At 35.1% G+C, this 26355-nt stretch overlaps 1 protein-coding gene across 1 annotated transcript in view; it reads right to left on the bottom strand.

Moving 5' to 3' along the window:
• LOC117224883 (protein amalgam) overlaps positions 1-26355 on the bottom strand; it is a 270190-nt gene that overhangs the window by 121064 nt on the left and 122771 nt on the right. The window contains exon 2 of the mRNA XM_033478083.2: positions 24003-24100. Within this exon, the coding sequence (XP_033333974.1) occupies positions 24003-24100 (98 nt within the window). The remainder of the gene's footprint in view (positions 1-24002; positions 24101-26355) is intronic.

The raw sequence follows: 26355 nt of genomic DNA, 5'->3' as shown, positions 1-26355 counted from the left end.
CGAACAGTTTTAATGAACGTTATAAAAGAATTTGTTTACATGGAACTTTGAATGTGTAGATTCTAATCTATCTGTTACACGAGAACGTTTATTGAAAATAAACTTTTCGCAAAAGTTTCGCAGAGAAAGATATTTTGTCGAGGAATATAATTTTGAACAGAATTTTTTTCATTACGAACCCTGCATTTTACGACTGATGGATGACGGTTCACTGAAAACCTATTCGCTGAAGTAATATCAGAGATAATATATGGTATGCGAGAGTGTAAATGAATGGTCTATAAAAGTTTCATTAAAACATTCACGCTTTACAAGTTACTTCGTATTTCAAGTTATACCTGCTGCTGTTATTGAAAAATTCGGTGATGAAATAGCCAAGGAAACGAACAAATTGATTAATCGTCGTATCATTTTCCTCCACGTCGGAATTCATCGTTGTGTCGACATAATTTTCAACTTTTCCACAATCTCCAATAGTTTTACTATAAAATGCGATCTGTGTGTCGGCTTCAATATAAAACCTCAAAAGTTTAACAATTCCCACGGAAATACAATTTTAAATCGACTCGAAGTATCCCCGAAAAATGAATTTCTCTGCGAGTTGAAGGTAGGAATTTCGCGTTACGATTTCGATTTTATTTTCGAGCACAAATGATTCTATCATAAAATGCAAATTTCCGGGTTTAATTTAAGCCTTCTAGAGTTTAAAAAACACAATCGGATGTTTATTTTAGCATTGATTCAAATTAGCCTCATAAAATGCTATCATATCTCTCCGAGCCACGTGGAACGCAAAAATATGTCGTGATGAAATAAATTATGTAAAGCCGAAAGTATTGCGATAATAATCTTTTATTAAATTACTAAATGTGGTAATAAAAATATAACACTTATTACTGCAATTTTCGCAGAATTTTCTGACACATATAGAATTCAAATCTATATATATATATTGAAATCTATATGTCTCAGAAAATTCTGCGAAAATTGCAGTAATAAGTGTTATATTTTTATTACCACACTTAGTAATTTAAAAAAAGATTATTATCGCAATACTTTCGGCTTTACATAATTATTCGGCTTTACTTAATTATAATATATATATATATATATATATATATAGAGAGAGAGAGAGAGAGAGAAATAGATGTATCTATATCTATATCTATTAATATCTAATAGATATCTAATAGATATAGATATATATAGAAAATGATTATTATTCGATCATTCAATTATACCATAATGAAAATAGACCTCGAGGAGGATGTTCTTTTCAGAAGCAAGAAGGGAAGTGTTTCCTTGACTTATGCTCCTATCAGCCAACATTTCGCGATGGTCCCTAAGGTAGGTAGGAAATTAGCTTCGCAGTACACCACACAATTCGCCGTAGTCCTTGATCTTCTACAAAAGCAGTAAACTTACCTTGTATCAACATGTAACATAAACATTAGGTATTCCTTAACATCTTGGTAGCTAACGGAACACAGTAAAAATTTCTTTCTAGATTGTATGCTTTTACAATGTATGCTCTGTAGACAGCGCCGTCAGAAGTTTTGCTTTCGCAGCAGGAAAGTAATGGTTTTACAAAACACGCAAAGTTAGTACTGATCTTCTGATACAGAGATAGTTGACTTTTATTTTATGGACTATCAGCATTGCAGCATGTACAATCTTTCTTTGTAGTTTCCTTCGTTTTCATTCTTACAACGTACAAAGCATGAAAATTTTGTCCTGTGACATAACCCAACAAATTCTAACGACTGTCACGTTTAATTTACAATGACTCCCATTAATATTCGGACATTTCTTAAAAGGCAATAACTTTTTTAAAACTATAATAGACGATTTGAATTTTTGTTTAGGTGATAGAGGGACTAGTACACTAGACAATGACTACATTACTTTGTTACACTGTAATTACGATAATAATTAATAATTATTATAATAACTACAATTACTATAATAATTAATAATTATTATAATAACTATAATTACTATAATAATTAATAATTATTATAATAATTATAATATAATAATGTAATAGAATAATTATAATATTATAATGTAATGTAATAGAATAATTATAATATTATAATATAATGTAATAGAATAATTACAATATTATAATTATTATAATAGTTATAGTTACTATAATAATTAAAATTACCATAATAACGATTGCATACCTAAAAGCTCAGACGCTGTGCGATTCGGTAATAATGAAATGGGGAAGATATCTCAAACTTCCAAGGCTTGTATTTGAAAGTATTGCAATTTCAAGCTCTCCATGTATTCAAGAAGCATGATAGAGAATAAGCTGTGAAAGTTTCAAAAACATCTGAGTGTTTTAAGAGTACAGCGAAAACCTGAAATGTTTCGGAATGTCGAAAGTTCCTAAAATTTTAACGACTCCGTACAGCTTGAGCAATTTCCAGCTTCTCGTCTTGTTTTCAAATATTAAAATACTTTTTGATAATCGACGTGTATGCGAAACCTATAAATACCGAATCCCTGGATATATTTAAAATTTCGAATAATTTGAAAGTTGTGAAAATTGTTACGCTCCTTGACTACAAGAATTTAATAAAAACGCTTCGGAGATTTCTATTATTTCGAATCTTTGAAAATATTGAAGCCGTTCGATTCACGTTTGTTGCGAGTTTCTGTAGCTAAATGGTTTTTTTCTCTGAAGAATTCAGAGAACCGTATCAGCGTCGGTGATAATAGATCGAGATTGCTCGAAGCTATCGCTACCTATTTTCGTCACGGAATCTCCTTCATCGCGGATTGATTGATAATTTGTTACCCACTCCCTTTCTCCTTATTCCTTCCTCAATAATTCCACTACGGAAAGGAATGATTGGGAATAATTCATTGAGTCGCAATCGAGGCTTGAGAATTCATGATTGCGCGAGTTCATTCGAGCCGATTCTCTGGAGATACGAGGGCCATTGTCTTTTTATTAAGATGAAAATAGCATTCGCGGTGTAGGATCTTAAAGGAAATATCTTTATCGATTATTCTTCAAGGTATGTGTAACAATAGAACAGTTACGAGAATGAATGGAGCATTGACGTCAACCTCTCGTCGCGCGTACTTTACACAACTCGTCGAAGTTATAAAATCAAATCGTGCAACACGGTAATTGCATATTTTTTATTGAAAATAAGAACAACTTGCGTCATTTGCAAGAGATACGTACACATTTATTTATCTTCTTAATAAGTTTAATAAGTTCGAAATGTGAGAGAAATATTTTCTGGCAGCAGCGATCGATGCCTTTTTTACTTGATACATATGAATTGTATATTCGACTCTAATATACACTATTTTGATGAGTCTATCATTGAATTCATGTGTGTTCTGTTGATCAATAGATTCTTCAATCAAATTTTTTAAAAATCATTACATTCTAGTCACGACGAATAAAACATTTACTCGAATGCTTAAAATATTGATAAGAAAAGAACAATGTTTTATTCAGACATAAAAGAAGGGAATAATCAGCCAGATTGCCATTAGACTCATTAAAGTATGACAAGTGGTTAACATGTTGTAGAAAGGTCAACCCCCGCCCCCCTCCCCAATAGAAACCGGAAAAGGTGATAACGTAGACTACAGCGATTTTTGGATCTAGGAAAATGCGGTTTCACGCGAGATTGGCCCCTTTAATCAGGAATCCGACGAGCCATCGTTGATGCATAAGAAGTTCCAAGACCCCGTGGGGATCCCTCTCCGAATGCCTGGTACGTCATAGCCATCAGTATTGCGAATAATTAATACGGCGGTTTGTTTGCACGAGCAATCACAGGCCAGCCCGTGCACACAAGTTCTCGAGGCTCTTCTGCAACCACCTCTTGCTTCTCCACTTCAGCTATTGACTTCGAGACGCGGGATTCGCCCCGCATTCTCCAGGGTTAACCTCCTTGCTGCGAATAACCCGGCATTAGAAGCCATGACGGCGGCAGGCGGCGGCTACGCAACGGGAATCGTGCGTCTGGCTGGCATGAGATCTTCGGGTAATTACGGATTCTTAATAGGCCGTGGCATTTAGCCGGGGATCGACCTGAACAGACGGTTCTCGACTCGTGAATGAAGATGGATTGCGTCGAGCGAAGAGGGAAAGAGTGTTCGAATGTTTCAATCTCGTTAATAAAGCCTCCCTTCTCTCGACATCCTCTTTCGATGATAATTCGCACGACAACACCGTGCACGACCTTCTGGAAACTTAACTTCTCGTGTGCTGATTAACCCTAGAAAGATAACCATATGACAACGTACGTAAAAGATAACCATACGCTTCAGAGGCGCATGCTTTTCTAAGGCGTCAATTTTATACTAACAATGGATATTTATTTAAGTTAATCTAGTCATTTTAAAGGTTTGGCATTATTGTAAAAATAAAATGCATTTATATTATATTTTTTTATATTTTAAGTAATTTTAAACTTAAATCAACAGTCTTCGCAGGCGCCTCTGCGACGTAGGTTATCTTTCTCGGGTTAAAATAAGGCGGTATAGTAGAAGAACTGTCTTCTTTTTATTCAAAAATAAACAAAACGAAAGAATAAAAATATTGAATGTGCTCGTTCGATAAATATGCAGTTAATTGTATCTGGAAACAAATTGGTCCCGCTACCCTGTTCTTATGGTTTTGTATCAGTTGTATTTACATTATATTTATAGTATAAATTATACAATGATCAAGAACCATAATGTTAGCAATGCGACTCTCGCACGATCCAGTTCGGCTCAGAAGCTTGTCAAAATTATTTCATTAGTTCTCGTGAGAACAACGGCACTTCGGAACGAAATAATATTTACAACAATTTCACGAAGGAATGCACAGAATAAAAAAATTTACGAAGCTTCTAAATCCCTATAAATATTGCGCAATTTTTATCTTTTGCAATCGTTTAAATAAGTTGTCCTCATTTTCCATCGGATACCATTCAAATGTGCGCCACGACTCTGCGTCTGCAGTCTGCAGGCATCGATTCGAATATTCGCAATTTTCAATGACCTCTCGACACGTTGCCGGAGTTGTACACAAATTGTAACTCGGATGTTGTTGTTTAGGTCGTTAATTGTTTGTGGCTTGTTAGAGTGCACTCGACGTTTTAAAAAATGCCATGGAAAAAAATACACCGGTGCGAAGTTGCGCGATATTTGGGCCATCTGAAGTCTGTATCTCGTGAAATTTCGATCGCAGAAACTCGATGTTTCGTCGATTGTTTGCGTTCGAAATGGTTTCTTTCGTTCAATTTCTGAGTTAATTGAATCTGCGAATCCCGCCATGAAGAGCCAGGAGATTTGCGCAATTCTTGCGAGCTACGCGATACTGACGGTATTATTCGTGCGTTTTCAGCATTTACGATGACGACAGAAATGCTCTACTTAAAACTTTACCAAGCCGTTTATTATCTTATTATGTTAATTTTAATACAGATTTTCAATCAATCTTCAGTTCACAAGCATATTGGGCGAATATAGTAACGTCACCTTTTCTTTGTTCGGTCGTTTTAATTCTGATTAATAAATCAAATAGTCTTCACAAAATCTAAATAAAATTTTCGCGGGAAGAATGTTCGAAAATATAATATTATCAGATTATATTATAATTATGTAATAATATTATAATAAATAAAATAATAATTATATATATAATATATTATATATATTATTATAATTATAATAATAAAATAATTATATTATAATATATTATATATATTATTATAATTATAATACTAAAATAATTATATTATAATATTATATAAATATAATATTATCAGATTATCGAAGTTGAAGCTACGTAGAGAAATGTCTCGAAATATGCTGTTCACTTTTCGATGAATTTCATATATTTATAACAAGTTCAGGAACAACCTGTTACGACTTCGTTTGTTCTATGAACGAATAACTTGTTTGACCGACTTCTTTACTACTGAAAACAACGTAATTGCGTTGATTCGATGTGTCTGATTTTCTCTAACTTCATTCCTGCAACCAGCTGCAGCGTTGCAAGTATCGCGTGCCACTGCAATTTTCTTTTACACAAACCGCAGAACCAGGAAATGTCTTTGTACCATTTACCACGATATCTTTCGGAGTTATCTTTGAATAAGAGATTTACAAATCAAAATGCATTACGCGGGAAGGAGGAGACTAAAATATATATATATATGTGCAGGGGAAACGAAATGAACTAAAGAAAAAACTAAGAAAAATCATGATAGCCGAGAATAAACGTGTACATTTCTTAGCATTTATTAACATGAAACCTACTGTTCAAGCGTGTATTCTAATGAAAACCATTGCCATTTTTATAAGGCAAGACGTGTAAGTGTACTCTTAGAAGTCTATATTTTGAATTGACGACTAAAGTTTATTACTCATTTGATTTTATCGTTGCAACTTATATTTCTACTTATTTTATTTCATTATTTCTATTGTATTTCTACTTACTTTATTTTATTGTTCCTATTATATTCCTACCATATTCCCATTTATTTTATATCTGATAATGACAATTTCAAAATTATCAATGCATGTTTCCCATGCAGAATAAATAACTTTCGAGACAATATGAAAAATAAATGAATAAATTTTAAGAAAACTAGAACAGCAGATGCGTGATACAATACGTGCCTATTTCTATTTATTATAACGTTCGTTATCAACGGTGATCCGCTTTAGATTTAAACTTCTTTCAGCATCTTCATAACTTTATTGTTGTATTTTCAGTGTAATACTTAAAGCTTACCAAATCATCCAACAAGGATTAAAGGCAAAATAACGAAATAAAAATACCAAGAAAATCGACTACTAGTAAAGCCATAACGTAAAAAAATGCCGCAGGCGGGCATCGAGACGTTGACAATTAGTAAAATGTCCCCAAAATTGTTCAGACCTTAGAAAATTGTTTAACGAAGATCGCAGGTAAATCCGCGAAATAAAAATCTCCAAAACAAATCGTCTATCGGCGAAGGCATGCCGCGAGAAAGTCTACCGGCGAAGCGAACGAATGTTGAACCTTTCCAGCATAAAATTGCCGCGTTAAATCGCTAGTCCGTGGCAACGGAATTGCGGCCAGAAAAAAAAGAAAACATTTATTCTCCCGCGTAGAATGATCCCGTTTTCAGTTACATTACAAATTACTCGTGTTTATCGTTTATTCGCCGGATTAATTTATTCCTGTTTCGGTTCCTGTTTGCGACGCGGCGTTCATTCTGTCCGCGATGTATTGTGCTGCTCATTGAATATGTAGGGGCCGGCGTTCGTGCCCGCACGCTATCTTCCGACGTAATATTACATATTACCCGCAACCGTGAGCTTCGGGATTGTATTTTTGAACGTGCCGGTGTTATCCGCGCGGACGCGACGCGCGGGCCCTTTGCTCCGGCCGTTCGTTCGTGGCCGTTTAACCTGCACCTGCAGCTCGGAGCGGTTCGCCGCCAGGCCGCCGAGACAAATTCTTCCCGTACTTGGCACTCGATTTCAGATCGATAAAGTTACATTCGCGAAAACTGGATTACATTTCGCTATAAACGCGCCGAACCGTGCCGCGACGCGACGAGACGCGACCCGACGCTCCGCTGTTGCGCCGTGTAACCATTTGGCAAACTCGGCTGGCTCTTGCCAAATCAACCCGGTAATCTGATGGGACAGTTGCGACAAAATGTGTAGTAGACGTTTTGTCAATGGATATAAACATCTATCGCGCGCACTCACCAACTCCCGCGATTCGATTCCCCGATTTCTCCCAACGAAGACCTTATGCTAGGACACACTGCACGGTGTACGGTGCCATGGAAACCCGCTTTTTGAAGCTAGAAGTACATTTTTTAAGATAGATATATTGAACAAAATTGTTTTGTTACTATGTGAGAACTGTTATCGAATGATAACTGCGGATCTTCGTGTAAAATAAAAATTGTCACTGTCGATGATTGATTCGCAGTACCAACAATGTGCGGGTACAATTAAAAAGAGCTGCTTATGCGGCAATTTGCGTTACAACTTTTACATCTTGTAAAATGTTTTGAGACCATTTGGATAGGACTAGTATCATGTTATTTGATATGAACATCGTGCGGCTATTAGAAAATCATATCGAGTCGTTTAATCATTACGAAATTCCAAGAAAAATATATTTATTCAAGTGGACGACTCTGTGTAATCCTTTTTAACTAATAATAAAGGTCATGTTTTCGTGCAATATCATATCAATCAAATCATACCAATCACATGAAATCATGAATTAAAGTCACGCCATGAAAGTGTTGAAAGTATTGAAATTTCACGTCCTCTCTTCATTGTCGAAGTTCAAATTCTCAATTGACATAACCTTAACAATTTGGCCTAAAACAATTACAATACCTGGAATTAACAATTAACATTGCAGCATTACAAATTATAAACATTGACATATGCTCGCTGAACCAAGTTAATACGTTTGCCAATCCAATATATATATATATATATATATATATATATATATATATATATATATATATATATCACAGGTGACATATATATGTCACAGGTGACGCCATGGGGGCCACCGGTGACCGGCGCGCCTAAATTGATAGAAATATATATAATTTAAAACAAATGTCAATATCTAAAATTTTGTATTATTACCATCGTCAATTCAAACAGTGACCCCAGTCGCAATCCACATGTCAAACATGGTTATACACTGTAACTTATCTATTGCAGATAATATTTCAACATTATATGTATCACATAAAAGAAAATTCATCGTGGCGCCACGGACAATTTCTGTAAAACCGGCGTGGCATTCAACGTGTTAATATATAATATATATATAATATATATCCAATATATAATATTGGTTTTAATTATTTTAACACACATTGTTCACGCTCAGCAATAATGATTAAGAAATAGAGAACGGATGATTTCAGTCCCGACTCGTAACAGTAAGAGCCAATTTCATGAACGAATTACTTTCCTATAGAATCAGTCATCGTTACGGTGAACCGTGATTTGTTTTATGAGAGTGACAAGACATCCCCGGTCCCGTCGGCATTTACGTCTCCATATTTCTGAAGTTACATCCATTTCCTTGGCCCGTCAACTTACGCGAACATTCCGCAAAGAATACATCTTCATTTCTCGCAAAAATGGTCTGCGCGCCGCCCGACGAAACGCAAACAAAGCTGTTTCTAAATCTACATGTCGGAAACGTGAAATGCGACGGGAACGCAGCTGGGTGCTCTTCTTAAACGAATCGCGTAGCAAGAAACGCACGGCTCGAATTCACTGTTTACGCGTCGAACAGCCGCAAACAGAGCAAAAGAAAGTCATTCGTGCTCGAACGCCGAGAAACTTAGGTCTTTGTCGATAGTGCAAACAAACTGTTGCGAGAACGGATTTCGAACGGACATCCACGCGCGCCGATTCTTTGTACGAGCCTGTTCTCGGAACGCGATTTAACATTCGTGAGAAATTCGCTTATCATTTTTCTACCGTTAGATTATTACTACTATTGCGAACAACAATACAAACACACGGCGAAGGCAAAAGTCAAAAGTTACGATGTAGATCTGTCAAAATGATGAAAGACATTTGTTTATTTGGGATTATTGAAATTGTAAAGATTTATTAAACAAGTTTACTTTTTTGCTTATTAACGATATGTGGTATATTACGATCATCGTGAACAATATACAGGGTGTCCCATAATTATGTTAATGTTAATAATTATGTTAATTATCTTATTACCGCGAAATAAGTGATTCCTAAGGTCATTTGAAGTAAGTTTTTCCTCAGCGAAAATGCAATCTACGGCTTTGTTTACGAGTTATTAACGAAAAACAGTGACCAATGAGAGGCGAGGTCGACTGGCGCGAGATATCCGAGCCAACGAGCGGTCGAGCCTACCGTTAGGCGAGCTCGCCTCTCATTGGTCACTATTTTTCATTAATAACTCGTAAACAAAGTCGCGTATTGCATTTTCGCTAAGGAAAAAGTTATTTCAAATGACCTCAGGAATCATCTCTCTCCAGGTGTTAACATAATTATGGGACACCCTGAGAACACAAATACACCATAGGCAAAAGAAGACCGAAAGTGCTTCAAATTTCTAGGAAATAAATCTGTCGAAATGATCGGCCAAAAATTGATTTATGTATTCAGGATTATTAAAATTTTAGAGATGCATCTATGGATTATAAAATTTCTCGTTTATTAAAGAAATTAACTACATTACGATCAATATGAATCAGAACACAAACAAACCACAAAAACAGAGAAACAAAAATTGCATTAAAATCTACGAAACAAATGTATCGAAATGATTGGTTAAACATCTTTTTATCTATGATCATCGAAATTATGGAGATGAATTTACGGATCGTGTATTAAATACATTTCTTTCCAATTTTGTAAATTTTGCTACGTCAAAATCGCTGTAAGTCTAATTAAGCTCGTTTCTGTCATTTTTATAAAATAACGTAAAATACTCTTAGTGCTTCGTAAATCTGGCGTTTCGAAAGAAACACAACTTTTAAGAGAAATCTCCAAGCGATTCGAACGAGAGACATATGTGAAAATAACACGGGCGCAAGAAATTAAAACATGCCAGAGATAAAGTTAAAAATTATTCCGATTGTTTCGTAAATGAAGTTCGTCGAGACAGAAGCTGAAAAATATTGCATCGCGCCGTTAATTGGCTTCTGAAAATGCTTTGCGCGCACGGATTGTTGGCTTTTACGAAATGTTTTCGAAATTATGATCTGGAACATTTGTTAAGATTATTATTATTTTCGCTGGGCGAAAGATAGCCGGGGCTGCACTCAGTTAAACAGAAAATAAAATTCTAGTCCTATTAGAGGAAAATTTATTCTGAATTAAGTGACGCGAAATCTGCTTGCCGGGTAGATAAATTGGGGCTCGTTTAAAGGCAGCCGTTCATCTAAATAAACACATTTACTGTGCAAATTGGTAATCATTCCTTACAGTTGCCAAGAGATTATGTATTTCCATTAACATAAGGGAATAAATAATTCCGATCCCGGCGTCCTCGTCTTCGTATTCGTCTTCCTTTTCGTACTTGATGCGAGAATTTCTAACGAACAAAAATTGCCACTCGGTTCTAGAACAAATCTCATAAATATCTGCGATTAAAAAAAAATAACATCAAAGCCACGATTACTAATATTTAAACCATGATGTTAAAGCACCAGTATTACACGTTTTCCATAGACTAATCTGAGATTCTAATATTCTTTGTTCCGCATTTTTGTTGTACAAAGTTCAGCAGTGTGGTCTACGAATAAAAATAGGACTAAAATGTAATATAATAAAAGATCCATAAATGCTTTGTTAAGAAATTGTGACAAAAATATAAAATGACAATGTATTTAGTCTGAATAATCGCTGTCACAATTAATTAGTACAGTAAATTCTCCCTAATTCTCCTTCAGCTTGTAAACAAAAATGGACAATTTTGGAAGAGAAGATCATCACGGCTCATTTTTATAATAGCCGATTGTCAACAATTATAAAATCGAGATGCAAGGCTCGAATAATCGCATCTGCTCTTCTCAAATTGTCCATTTTTGTTGACAGACTGAAGGAAAATCCGGGAGAGTTTACTGTATTTAGTGTTTTCTGTGGCACGTGTGGCGTCACATGTGTTCCTAAAATTCCGATAACTACGTTCTTTGATCAGAAATTTCCACCGAAGCTTCTTACCCCTCTAACTTCCCCGTATTTTCGACCATTTTTATGCGTACGCTTGAAGTAAATATGAAAAGCGGTTTTAAAGTTTACCGATCGATGTAAATTCTCGGCACCTACCGATATATCGAGCGTGAACATATTTCCTGTGAAAATTACCGACTTCAACGTGTCGCGTAAATTCTGACAGAACAATTTTAATAACTTATTTAAAGTAGTAAAAGAATTTACGCTCCGGCAAATTTTACGCCTAAAATATTTGCCGGCTGAATATCGCAATTTTCGATCGAATAAATTGCGGCAGTAAAACGATCCCGCAAAACAGTAAACGTTATCTCTTAAATTATTATTTCGAATACCGTTTGACCTCCCAAAAAATGGAGAAAACGATTAGTACAGAGCTTCTCGTATTAATATTGGTGTTCACCAAATGTTATCTCGATGAAATAGAAAAGAGATTGAGAAATATTTGAACTCTGAAACTGTCTATTAATCATGCCCATGATTGCGTATAATAATAGTGTATTTAAAAATGTCTATTATTGTGTATAATAATTGTGTCTATTATCAATACACAAATATGTCATGATCAAAACAAAAACTTCCTACGACAGCTTTAATCAATTAAAACTAGGATAGAACTTCGATTATCCAAGGAAACGTAAGTGTTCGGATAACAGAACAATTGCTTATAATTATATATATATAATGTAATAAATTCAAGATTTACTCATTTATGCAACAGATATCGTTGCACATTGGTCAGGGTAGTTAAAAACTACAAACAATTAAGAATTGCAAAAATCGTAGTTTATTCATTTCAATGAAATTTTCAAAACAGAAAGATTGAAAATCTCATTTTTCTATTTTTTTCAGTCGTTCTGATGGATTGCAATTTCTGCAAAAATTTGTTTGGACATTGTCAAAATTATAATCCCTCTAATATCTGAAAAGAATTCGAATCGTTTGATTTCATTTTTAAGAAGTTATTCCGTTTTTAAAAGTGTTCGAATATTTTAATAACGTATTTGGATAATAAAGTATACTATAAAAAAAAGTTCTTGAATCCTTTTTGTAGTTTCCGCTATTATATCACTCACTTTCATCACAAATGCATATAATCAGTATCATTAAAAATAACGTGCCATCTTACACGAGCTGAAATTTGAGCAGCGTATATACAGGGTGAGTCTCGTGACATAACGACATCAAATAACTCATAAAATATTTGCAGTACAAAAAAATGTTTCAGATAGAAGTGGCATGGCTTCTAGTGAGACATATGGCATTCTAATCAGTTTTATGTCATTTTGCTTTTTTTATCAAGATACGAAGGCCACCTCCAATTTTTTAAATGGCAGTTAGTATTTCTTCCCGAATTCGGATAAACTATTGAATTTTCCATAAAAAAGTATTACACCAAATAGGCTCTAAAATACATAGTTACATATAAGAATACTATATGCACCCTTAGAAGCCACGTATACAAGCCACTATATACAGGGTGACCCATTTAGATCTACCCAAATAAATATCTTCGAAATCGTTGGTGATATTAAAAAATGTTTCAAACGAAAGTTGAATGGTTTTAGGGAGCACATAATCTGAGATAACTAAGATATTTCTAAGTTGACGCGTGGAGGACATACGAAGGTCAACTTTATTATTTTTTAATTGAATAATATATTTTTCATTATACTGGTCGATTCAACTGGTTATTCTCTTCACGAAAATACTGAGGCATTTATTGCGAGAAATCACTGGTTTAGAAGATATTTGAATTTTAGTATCTTTTTTTTTTTAGGTACCGAGCCAATCTTTGCATTTAGGTTGATGATCATATTTTCGAACAGCATCATTATATACGCGACACTGTGGATCTCGTGAAATTCATGAATTTATTAGAGAGATATATTTCGATTACCCGCGGCGTGTCGAAGTGACAAGAAACAACCGGGCTTTAAATAGAACGATTATTTTCGCAGGGAAAAATTCGCACGGCGACGCTAATCTCCCGAACGCCGACACAATTCGAGGGTTCCAACTTCAATTAGGTTTGGAGCCGTAAAAATACGCGGTGCCGAGGCCGGGATCCCACCCGGCTTGCCGCCGCTTCCGCAGGAAGTAATTTCGACTCCTTAATGAAATTTTTAAATTTCCCGCCGACTTCGGATAATGTGCAAATTGTTTCGCGCCTCGGTCCAAGGTTTGTACCGTTTCCAGGCGCAATCAGGATGTTCCATTAAATGGCAGTTGATGGGCTTACAATCAGTTTATAAAAATACATACATTACGTACGCGACAAATGAACAAGGATGCACAAATGTAAAGTGAAATGATAATATATAAGCGGATTCGTTGTAAAATACAAATAGATTCGTAACAAAATAGACGCTCGTTTCGACAATCTCGTGCGTAATAAAAATTGTTTGCATCGATTTAGATCTGTCGTTAATAGGTTCAATGAGATGGAGTTCTTCAAATGTTTGTGTTGTTATCATTCTTTATCGTGTCGGAGTTTGTAAACCTGTTACAATATTTATTTCTTCTTTCGCACGCTTGTTATATTCTTTTTCTTTCAACCTAATTACGTTGTAAGATATGTACTGGTGTGTGTACTTGATTGTTTCTCATAATTAGACCGCGGATTTCTATGCAAAATATTTGCACCAGTTGCAAAACACGGGCGCTACATAGACATGTATTTTTCTTTATAATCATTTTCATGAGCTGAACAGAATACGGTAGCATTTTTTAATTTTTTTAAAGTGATTTTAATGTGTCGCATTCGATGTACTATTTCGATCAATAATTCATAAAATGTGCAGTCTACTTACACAATCAATTTATTAAAATACTACTTAATAATTATAAAATTAATATAATATTAATATATAATTAATATAATTAACATATAATATATAATTATCGTGTTTTGCATTTTTATTAGGAATGCATCGGGTGCATAGGCCAATGAATTTATTATTTAGCAATATAATTGTTCTGATTAGTTACCGTGTCGAATAATCTCCGATTTTCAAACTTCACCGTAGCTTCATGCCCGAAAAGCGAGCCTAAATAACAATTATTAATAATGTATTTAATGATAATTTACACCGAATGAATACTGTACAGGGTGTCGAAAAGATTATGTCATGGCTATCAACGTATTCCACACCTTTAGATCGATGCAGATCTATTAAAAAAACTTTCTGCAAAAGCGACCTTGACGATATTTTTCAAGATAAAAATTTTTTTATGATAGCATCTTATTCTATTCATCGAGAGGAGCAAACTTGCAAAAGGACTTTTTGACTTGACTGTTTTAACCCGAGAAAGATAACCTACGTCGCAGAGGCGCCTGCGAAGACTGTTGATTTTTGTTAATTTTTCATAGAGGTCTAGTGATTTAAGTTTAAAATTACTTAAAATATAAAAAAATATAATATAAATGCATTTTATTTTTACAATAATGCCAAACCTTTAAAATGACTAGATTAACTTAAATAAATATCCATTGTTAGTATAAAATTGACGCCTTAGAAAAGCATGCGCCTCTGAAGCGTATGGTTATCTTTTACGTACGTTGTCATATGGTTATCTTTCTAGGGTTAAATGGCACCCTGTATTTATGACTTTGCAAGGTTATTGATGATGAAGAAAAAGTGAATTCAACGACCTGCTATACTTACGTTTCTAAAATGAATAGGAACGTGTTCGCGAGTGAAAACATTCTGCTGGCGCTCGTAGGAAAAGAGAATGAACAACTGTGCGTTAGAAACATTGACGAAAACGCGGCGATATTTCGCGGAAGAATGTGTGGGGAAACACAGAATGATGCCCTCCGCAGTCCAGATATTATTTTCGGAAAGAATTACTTGGAAAGTTTATCGGGGGCACGTGCGGCCGACTTGGTGTCACAGATCTAATATTTCTAAATTCATACGTACGACGCCATAAAATTCAATGTTTCATACCAAAGATATTATAATTTACTGTGGCAACGTGAAATAGAGGAAGTAACAAAGCATGCAATGCTTTCGGTCGTTTTAATGCAATAAAATGAAATTCAATATACATACATGCAGATGCGCTCAATTTCCGAATATAATAGATGAAACGAAAGACAATAAACCGTTTGGCACACCAGTCATACATGCTAAACAAAGAAACTTCGTTATCGTTCGCAATGCACAAATTAAATACAGCGAGTAATAATGCAACCGAATAATGCAACTAGTCTATTACTAGACAACGAGTTAAAAAAGTTGTTGCAAAAATTGCATTTGGTCGAAATGGGGAGAAAGATGAAAGTATGTTTTTCAACCTTTCAATTTGAGCAAAGAATAAGAATTTATGCAATGCATTTGGTATATCTTGGAAGATTAATAAATATAAAAAGGTCGGGGGATTTTTACATCTTTCAACGGCTGTAGCTCGTAAGTAGAATTTTATACATTCTTGACAAAAAAAAACGAATAGAAGCAATTGAAAACAGTCGACAAATTAAAATAATCGAAGAGTATCGATGTACTATTTTCAACTTGTTGATATTATTAACACTGAACCGAGCGCTAAAAATGACCGACGCGTGTTGCTTTATAAGAATTATAACACTGAATTTATTCTAGACTCTTCGCCATTTTTATTATGTCTGCGATAATTAAGAAGTTTATTCGATCAATTCCAGTGAGAAAGTCTCCAAAATTTCAACAATTTTGAAATGAAAAAACCGGTCACATTTTGACCGCTGCGATAGGTTTGCTGTTAAAAAAACAAGTAAGTGCACATGTGGTACTTGTGTTTCTTGCAATTTGTATAGACAATTTACATTTTCAGCATGCATATAAGTTACCGAAATTTATAAAACGCAATGTTTACATTTTCGTTGCAAGTTCGGGTAAAAATTTCGAGACATTATTTCCTTCTATCGTTCCAACGAATTTCAATTTTTAGAAAATTGTTTTCCGCATATTGCCTGGCGAACGGCGATCCTTCCAAACGTTCCCAAAATAAAATTCAATTTGTTTGATCCGATTTTACGAAAGTTATTCGGTTTGAAAAATTGTACGCAGGCTTCTTCGATTGAGCGTAAATCGAACTCTATCGTCGCTGTTAAATAATACGTGATCATGCGATTCGACATCTTCGCGTCGTTCCATTAGCAACGAAGTATTTGAAATTGCAGATTCACGTGACGCAAGCTGAAAATGCGGCGATTATTTTTTAATGAACGCAATTTATGTCATTAGGGAGTAGTAATTATCCTGCAGAAATTCCGCATTTAACGGTTATGAAATATTGATGCATTGCTTCGCTAACTTCGCCAAAAGACACCTCCGTGAAAGGTAAATTAGCCAGTAACGAAATCCATCCAAGATAATATTTAATTATACGCCGGATACGCTTTGATGAGATATTCTCTTGCTACGAAGTATGATAGTTCGCCCGTCGGTTAACTAACTTCAGCAGGAAAGTTATTTATTAACCGGCAAAATTGCCTTTCGTTATTTGGATGTTTAATGCGTCGATCATAAGCCGCCCGCGATCATGCTCGGTATTTTAGTTGCGAAATTGTTCTAAACGCGCCGATCTAACCCGATCACGTCGTTCTCAAAGAAATTAGCGGCGACACGAGCCGCGCCGTCAAACTTACCGAGCCGCCTATAAGTGTCCTAATTATTGTCAAGAAATTAACTTCAGGAAACGCCGATATCCTCTAACTTAACGTAGCAGATCCACTTGTCGCATGAAGTTTACGGGATGAGGTTCTCATCATCATCCTTCCAGTAAATTCACTTCAAACTCCATTTCTTACGAAGTAATCATAACTTCTCCAATTATTGAATGCGACGACGCTTCCCGCATTTCTTACGGAACAGAAGATTTAATATTTCTTAATGATTCTTATTAAGGATGGCATATTTAAGCATAATTAATATCTCTTTAATAAGTTGGCATTCGGGGTTCTAGCTTGATAATGTTCTGCCGCGGCGATTAAATGAAAATATATTTATTTATTCAATTTATTTATTAGTGAATTATATGTTTATTTATTATACGATTTTCCACCGCTGATATTTCATTGTAACTGCGTTACATGTAATTATTAGACTGCGGATCTTTGTGCATTTATAACGAAGATAGAAATAAAATAGAGAATGGTCGAAATTTTAGCAGAATTTGAGGACACTGTCATATTCTCTGAAAATTAGTAAAGTTGAAATAGCGTATGTACATTACTTGACAAACTTGTTCGAACACTCTTTAAAACGCAGTATCGTTTTTAAAACTTGGACTAAACGACTAGAATTTTTTTTTAAGTGATAATGAGACTATTCTATTAGACAATGATTAATATATTTTTTTTATAATCTTGATGTTTCTTGGAATGATACAAACAATATTAAAAACTCTCGTTTTCCAACTTTTCTATTTGAGCCTATAACAAAAGTTTAAAAAAGGCGTTTTGGAAATCTCGGTAACTTAAATGCACGCTAAAAATTTCATTGAATTCGGTTAACGCAGAGTCAAGTGACAAGCGTTGAAAGATTTTTAACCCTTTGCACTCGAGTGGTGACTCTGAGGCACCACTGAAATTTGTTATTATATATTATTATTTATTATTATGTTATTATATATTATTATTTTTATTATATATATATATATATATATATATATATATATATATATATATTATTATTTGTTTCAAGATAATTTTGACATTAACAAAGTTTAAATTTAAGAGATCGTTGAGAGTGCAACTGCTGTGCGAGTCCGAAGAGTCAATTTCACGCGCATAAAATGCATTTTGTCATATAAAATAGAAATACTATAGCTCAGAAAAATGATTTTATATTTAGAGTTAAAATAGCTTCGAGTGCAAAGGGTTAATTAACGCAGATTTCTCGTAGTTATTGGTCTTTAATTGTTTGCCGATCGTCAACAACTATAAAAACAAGGCGCAAGGTTCGAATAATCGTATCTCCTCTTCCGAAATTGTCCATTTTCGTTTACAACTGAAGAACTCGATTGAGTCGAATTTACTACAATTTAAACGATCCGTTTTCTTCCAAGGAAAATTTATGTTTCCCTTAACTCGCGAATGTGACAGGTGACGGTGGAAACGGGTGTCCAAGAAATGTCCGTAAACCTAGTTCCAAGAAGGTTATAGCGTTTCGAAAGGTGCCGGAACAGTGGCGTTAGTCGCTGCATCAACCGCGTAAAAAGTGTCTGGACAATGTTATGATATCGTAAGATTCCCGTACTGACCAGCCGGATACCGCGTATCCAGCCGGTGCATGCCGGTTGCCACTTCGATTATCGAGAGTGCAGAGCTCTTTGTGCCGATAAAACGGTACTCGTTTTCATTTTGCCAATTTTTTTTTCGCGAGAGTATCGGGGTCGCTCCAGCCAGCGCCGCTCTCGGCCCGGCTCGGCTCGGTATTTTCATTTCCGGAGAGGTGTCGTTGACTACCAGCGTAAAGATAATGCATCGATTCCATTCCAGTATGCTCCGCCCACGGACACGCGGACCTTTGTGCGGGGCCATAAAACAATTCCGGCGCATTTTTATTGTCGAAACATAGTCCCGGGGCTCGCGGGAGAAACGGCCTCTATCTGGAAAACTATAACTCGTGCCGTTGCGGATCGAGCGCGAAGAAGGACCGGGCTAAGAGGGTTAGCGAATCGAAAAGGGCGCCTTCCGAGAGGGATGTTCAACCCCCGGATGAACGAGAGAAACCACCGGAGCGGTAGACAGAAACAGAGAGAGGGGCAGAGAGAGAGAGAGAAAGAGAGAGAGAGCGTGGGAGAAGGGGTGGGGAAGAAAAGAACGGGGGAAATGGACGGATAAAAAGTATTGGCGGAGGAAGGAAAAAGGGGCCAAGAACCGCTTAACAAACTGCTGAACTCACACCCCGCGGGATTTTATTTCTACTTAAATGGAGTTGCCGAGATACGCATTGGATACGGATTCTTACCGAATCCTCTGGCTGGCTCTCCGGTTTATTTGTACCCGTTTGTTAACCCCTTCTATCTTCACTTTCGTTTCCCGTCCCTTCGAGACTTTTGCGCGAAATTCGCCCGCAGCGGCTGATGGGACCCGGATTGTTTACGGTTATTGTTTGCAACGCCGCGCGAGATTATTGTCCCATATCGTGACCGCGAGTCTCTTATCGAACTTTAAATACAACATGGTAACCGAATTTCGTGGGGAAAAGCGTCGCCGTGTTTGCTGGGAAATGATGATGTGAATAAGGGTGACGTGGAACGTAATAACTGGTGATGGGATCAACTGTATTACAAGTACAGTGATGTCTTTCTAATTGACGCTCAGATTGTCCACAAGAATGGACAATTTGGGAAGAGGAGATACGATTGTTCGAGCCTTGCGGTTCGATTTTATAATTACGAATTGTCAAGGTTATATTGAATAACAAAATGATGATGTGAATAAGGGTGACGTGGAACGTAATAACTGATGATGGGATCAACTGTGTTACAAGTACAGTGATGTCTCTCTAATTGACGCTCAGATTGTCCACAAGAATGGACAATTTGGGAAGAGGAGATACGATTGTTCGAGCCATGCGGTTCGCTTTTATAATTACGAATTGTCAACAACAATAAAAACGAGTTGCAAGGCTCGAATAATCGCATCTCCTCTTCCCAAATTGTCTTCCTACATTTTTGTGCAAAATCTGAGCGTCAATTAGGGAGACATTACGTATTTAGGTACAAAAATCCGGCTGGATAGTTTCGAATGTTTCTTGTGTATGTACTTCGAAAAAGGAAAGCGATATAGGTGCCTAATATAGGACCCATTTTTTTTAAAAGCATAATTATTGATCAAAAACACTGTCATTAAAAGTAGATATAGGTTTAAGAACTGAACTTCTTTCGCCTTTCGTTCTCTCGTTCGCCTTTGTCAAAACGAATAAACATCGTAAACGCATTCTACGATATATAATATATTTTTTTTACGATTTACAGACATCTGTGAACTATGAAGTGTTGTAGATGAATTATCATTATGAACATAATCGGTGGCTACATCAGTCAAAGCATCCCGTGCCCGAAGTATAGATTTTGCTTCAGAAAAAAGCTGAATCGTGGATTAAATAATGCAGTTAACATATAAAAATGATTCTTTTATGCACCGTCTAGATAATGATTAATATCAAGTATTAAAGTACGTATTAAATTAAGTATTAAATATTAATAACAACAAATACGTATATTAATAACAAACTATACTCGAACCTACAATCATCGATAGAAGTGTATAAAAAAAAATATTTGCTTTATACGTGCTATATTGTTTTAGACAAATTTACAGTTCGTAGACCGCCAATTTTTTGTGTAATTAAGATAAGTACGCTTAAGGGGGCTTGAACGATACTAAGAGCGTTCCACTCTAAGTTAATAATTCACAATTAGATTTTACCGATGCTAAAATTTAATATTATGGCCCGTTTCTGTTCTACTATCAAACATCCGATATGTAGAATTCCATCGCGTTTCTACCTCTATAATCAATTTATGATTAGGTACAATCGTTAAATTTTGCTTTCCTAGCAATTTATTTATCCGCACGGTACCGTACTTGAAATACATTTGTCACGAACACGGCATATATTATGTATACCGTCGATTGATCTTTTTACTATTAAATTTATGACGTATTGTTCAATGTTTATGAGCCTTACCGGATGCAGAAGTAACGGAATGCGTAAACGAGCATGCCTATACAGGGTGATCGAAGAGAAAACTTAATTCAAATATTTTACCGTTCAAACAATTCAGCCTTGTTCGGTTTTAGGCTACTTTAGCTTTGCTTTTTGTAACGTATTTATCATTGTTTATCGAATAGTGAGTTGATATTTTCAATATTAGTTTATTCGTAGATTATTATTGTCCAACGAAAAAACATTCTGCTTTAGATTCCATAAATTATTTATTCGTACAGATTAATAGATTCACTGTTACATAGTTAGTTATGTCAATAAAGATGATGCGCCGCGAAATGGAATCGTTTATGTAATTGCTTGCAAGAGCTGAATTCGTATTTGGCATCTGTATGAAGAAACGTAAAATGTATCATTAATTTATCATTAATGAATACATTCGTTCTCTTTAATAAGCAGTGCGTATTGTAATATGTTCATATTTTTCTGTAACGGACGAAGAGTTGTTCACCCCGTGTCGACGAGTACGAGTATATATATAAATACGAGCATTGCATTATTTTACCACTTGAGAATTAATTTCACAAATAACATCTCTGTTAACGATATGATCGCATATTTATCAGGAATGCAGTTGTTTCGTTGCCACGCGATGTAAAACACCGATGCACAAACATTTAAATTCTCTCGAATAACGAATGCAAAATTAAAAAGAAAATATGCCGTAAGTCACAATACATATTTTACGAAAAGTTACTTTACTAGCTTTGCTTTCCTTGCTTTTACTTATGTAAAAATAATTGTTGCAACGAAGCTCGAGAAATTTTGTAAGATCGAAAAATAAATCTGCGAAATCGGTTTTATGTCTCTAAACGCGCGTTGACGCATTTCGTAACGTAAAGATCTAGTTTCCGTTCCGTTTCGAGAGAACTCGACAGAAAAAAAATATACATTTCGAATATACTAATATCAGCGCCAATAGTTTAACCTCTAAAAAAAGGTGACCCCGCGGTTAATCTTGGTAATGCGACGACCATTACCATCTATTACTCGTGCACGGAAGCATAATAAACGGATGCTGTGAAATCTATCATACTAGGTTTCAATCAAGCCTAACTTGACAACTTAGAAATGATCCCAGAGGGAGTCGCCTGGTCGGGGAAGAGAAAAATGGCAGTCATGGGAAGTCGCGGCTTTGTTGCATCGTAGAGCAAATTATTATTTGGAATCCCTTTTGTATTCGGTACATTCTAGCGTACAGGTACCATGGAAACGAGACGACGAACAAAACCAAACTAAAATTATCTAACAAAGATTATGTACGTTAATGGTTTTTACGGTTTTTATATATGTATATATATTTATATATTATATATTATTATTATATAATAATATATTATATATTATATATTATTATATATATGTATATATATATATATTTATTATTATTTATATATATTATACGGTACATCGATAAATCGATGTATTTAAAGAAAAAATTTCATTGGTACTCTAGTGTACAAAATGAGCCATAAAGCAATAAGAGTTCAATAATATTGTAAAATATTCATACTTTACGAAGTACAATACATATATATATTTATTTATTAATATAGGAATGGTGACGTTATTGTGACTCGTAATGCAAAAACATCAGAAAAATTTGTCAAAATAAATAAACATCGATTCCCGCGATTTATAGCTTATTTGAGAAATATTCTACTATACAGGGTGTCCCATTTAAGTTGAGATTGTAAAAAATCTCGTAGACACGTGATTTAAAGGAAAACGAACTGACACGCGTCCTTTAGTATTTCGAGTCAAATGACGCTACTAGTTTTTTAATGCGTGACGTCTTCAAAGTTATTTCAAGATCACCTTGTTTTTTTTTAATGATAAGCCTATATTTTTTATTTCGGAATCATAACACATGTAAAAAAAGTGAACAACTCTTTCTGAAACATTCTTTTATAAGTTCAATATATTTTAAGGTTATTTAGCTGATTTTTCACGTTCGTGTGAAGGATAAATTTGATTTTCTATTAAAATGACAACGTTGCTTTCTTCCGGAAAGTATTTTATCTCATTTAAGAACATCATGCTCGAACAATCGTGTCTCCTCTTCCCTAATTGTCCATCTCTATTTATAATAAATTCTCTCCAATTGTCCTTCAGCTTGTAAACAGAAATGAACAATCGCGCCTCCTCTTCCCTAATTGTCCATTCTCTGTTCACATGCTGAGGGACAATTGCAGAGAATTTGCTGTACATACGTGGCTTTTCGGTCCTCTATAACTGTTTCGAGAACCGAAATCGATATTGTAATTGTTTTCAGCCCCCGGTTGAAACTGTGACCCCGCTAAACCACCTCGTGATTCATGGGCCACCCTGTACGATTCCAAGGTAAATTCGTTCTTATTGTTAGTATCGTTCCGCGTAACCATAGAAAAGTAATCGCTTATTGTTTCAGGTATCCCGTTGAGCATTCAACGGTGTCTATTCAAGACAATCTACGCGTATAATATGGCAGCGGTAATCGCGTAACATTTGCAGCAGCGCGTGATAATGGGGGAATGCTCGAGGTTGGAGGACGGGTCTTACCTTGTACAGGCCAAGGTTTTCGACGATGCAGGTGAAAACGGCTTCGCGACCCACCGAGATCGTCAGGTTGTTCAACGGTTTGCCGAACCTGGGTAAATCTGCAACACGAAAGGCCCCTTGACTTAAGTATCCCGTCTCGGCGGACACTTTACATAGCCGCGATACATACGTATACTCACCTACTCGCTCACTTACTTATTGCTACTTATACTTATAACCCAGCCAGCAGCCCGCGCAAGTTTGCAAAGTACTTTAGAAGCTCGCCTGTGAATGGGGCGAGTTAACGTAAACGGGTCAAGCAGAGACTAAGCCTAACCTCTTTATATTTTCAGACGAAATCCTTATCCCATGGACTTTGCGGCAACACGGTCCGATCATCTACGAAGTTACCGACACGGTCATCCTGTATTTCGCGGCATCAGACACGAAGTTTAGGCGAATTAGCCAAGTATCGTGATTTCGGCGGGACGGATCACGGAAGTTGCAACATTTCGATTCCTTCAGTTTCATCTAAATCATTTTTAGGAAGCGTTTCAACTTTCTTAATGGTGTTGAACCTCGATGATTCGGATCTCGGGGAAAGAACTGAAATCTTCGAGTTATAGAGGTTTCGATTTATCGAAGCCTTCGAGTAAGAGAGGTTTGCGCTACGAAAATTCGACTTACAGAGGACAATAATTTAATAATAATAATTTAATAATTTGCTGATTGGAACCACACATTACAGGACATAACCAGACAAAGTATTTCTTTGCATTATTTCGTCTACAGTTTTTAGAATAATGGAGAGATTGCTTGTAGGAATTCCAAAGGTAGGGACATTCTTTTCCTCTTCTTAGCAAATTTTGGTGTATTATTATTATTATTATTATTATTATTATTATTATTATTATTATTTCTTTTAGAACTCATTTACTTAACCTAATCACACAGACAATAATTTAATACGCAGAGATGATGCGAATTATGCATCTGACTGACAAAAAACGATTACATAGTTTCCGTAGGCATGCATGCTGGTAAAAGTGATATGGATAGCATTATCTTTTCTGTTGCAGCATTCGAGAGAATTCTAACAGTTGAAATAATGAAGGCAGTAACGATCGATTGATTACTGACACACGACACATAGCTATAACTTCGAATTATAGCGGTAGCGAGGATAAAAATTTGACTTGGAGAAGTGAACTTCGACTTCTAGAGGGCCTGGATATTTGAAATTCAAGTTACAGAGATAAGAGAATGCGTTTAAACTTGTGGGAAATAATTCGACAGTTTAATATAATTAACTTTGGAATCAATTTAAAAAATTCTAACAGTTTCCTATCGGGTTCATATTTATTGAATTTTCTGTAAGTGTCCTAATACTTTCGGAGGGAGTTGTACACATCGTAATATCATATATATATATATATATATATATTACGATGTGTACAACTCCCTCCGAAAGTATTAAAAAGTATTTATATATATAAGTATATATAAGTATTATATATATATAATGTGGAGGAATACAATGAAATATAATGTAAATTTAACAAATTGTTTTTTGAATTGATATATATATATATATATATATATATATATATATATATATATATATAACAAATTTGTTAAATTTACATTATATATATATAATGTGGAGAAATACAATGAAATATAATGTAAATTTAACAAATTGTTTTTTGAATTGCGATTTGGAGAATCGGAAGACATACGAAATTTAGTCTTTTTATGTTATTTAAACAAAATAGAAATATGTTTAAGAGTATATAAAATTAAAGAAAAGATATACATACTTGAACATACACACATATGCATTCGTAACAGTATACGATACCGAAAGAAATATTTTACCCACCACCTACTCAAATAAATTTAGAAAAGCCCAAGAAGTAAAAATGACTACGAAAACATATAGTTTATACCATTTATATTATTTCAACTTCTATTTATTTCTATCTAATTACTTCATCAAATTACATTCATCTAGAAGTTAAAGATTTTCGTAGTATAATATTTCACCACAAATCAAATTTTTAACTTTTTGTGTCAAGAGAACCAAACCGAAATTCATCGAAGCTTGATCTAAAGTATATTCTTTTTAAAAGTCAGCTGTTCTTTTAATTCTGTTTGTACAAATTCTGCGTTGCTATATAATTTCGTCGATTTCGGATATAAACGCGGCAATTTCAAATGTAGAATTTATCCAGAGGAAAAGTAGCTGTACCGGGCAGTGTTATTTTTGAGGAAGGCACTTTATTCGAAGACCTCAGGGACGATGGCGGTATTCAAAGTTTCTCAGGACATTTTCCCTCGTCCCATTCTCGACGGCAATTAACATATCGTGAGA

This window comes from Megalopta genalis, chromosome 13 (genome assembly GCF_051020955.1).
Source record: "Megalopta genalis isolate 19385.01 chromosome 13, iyMegGena1_principal, whole genome shotgun sequence".
Taxonomy (NCBI): domain Eukaryota; kingdom Metazoa; phylum Arthropoda; class Insecta; order Hymenoptera; family Halictidae; genus Megalopta; species Megalopta genalis.
Note: the sequence above shows the minus strand (reverse complement) of the source record. Positions and strands in the feature narration are given on the sequence as shown.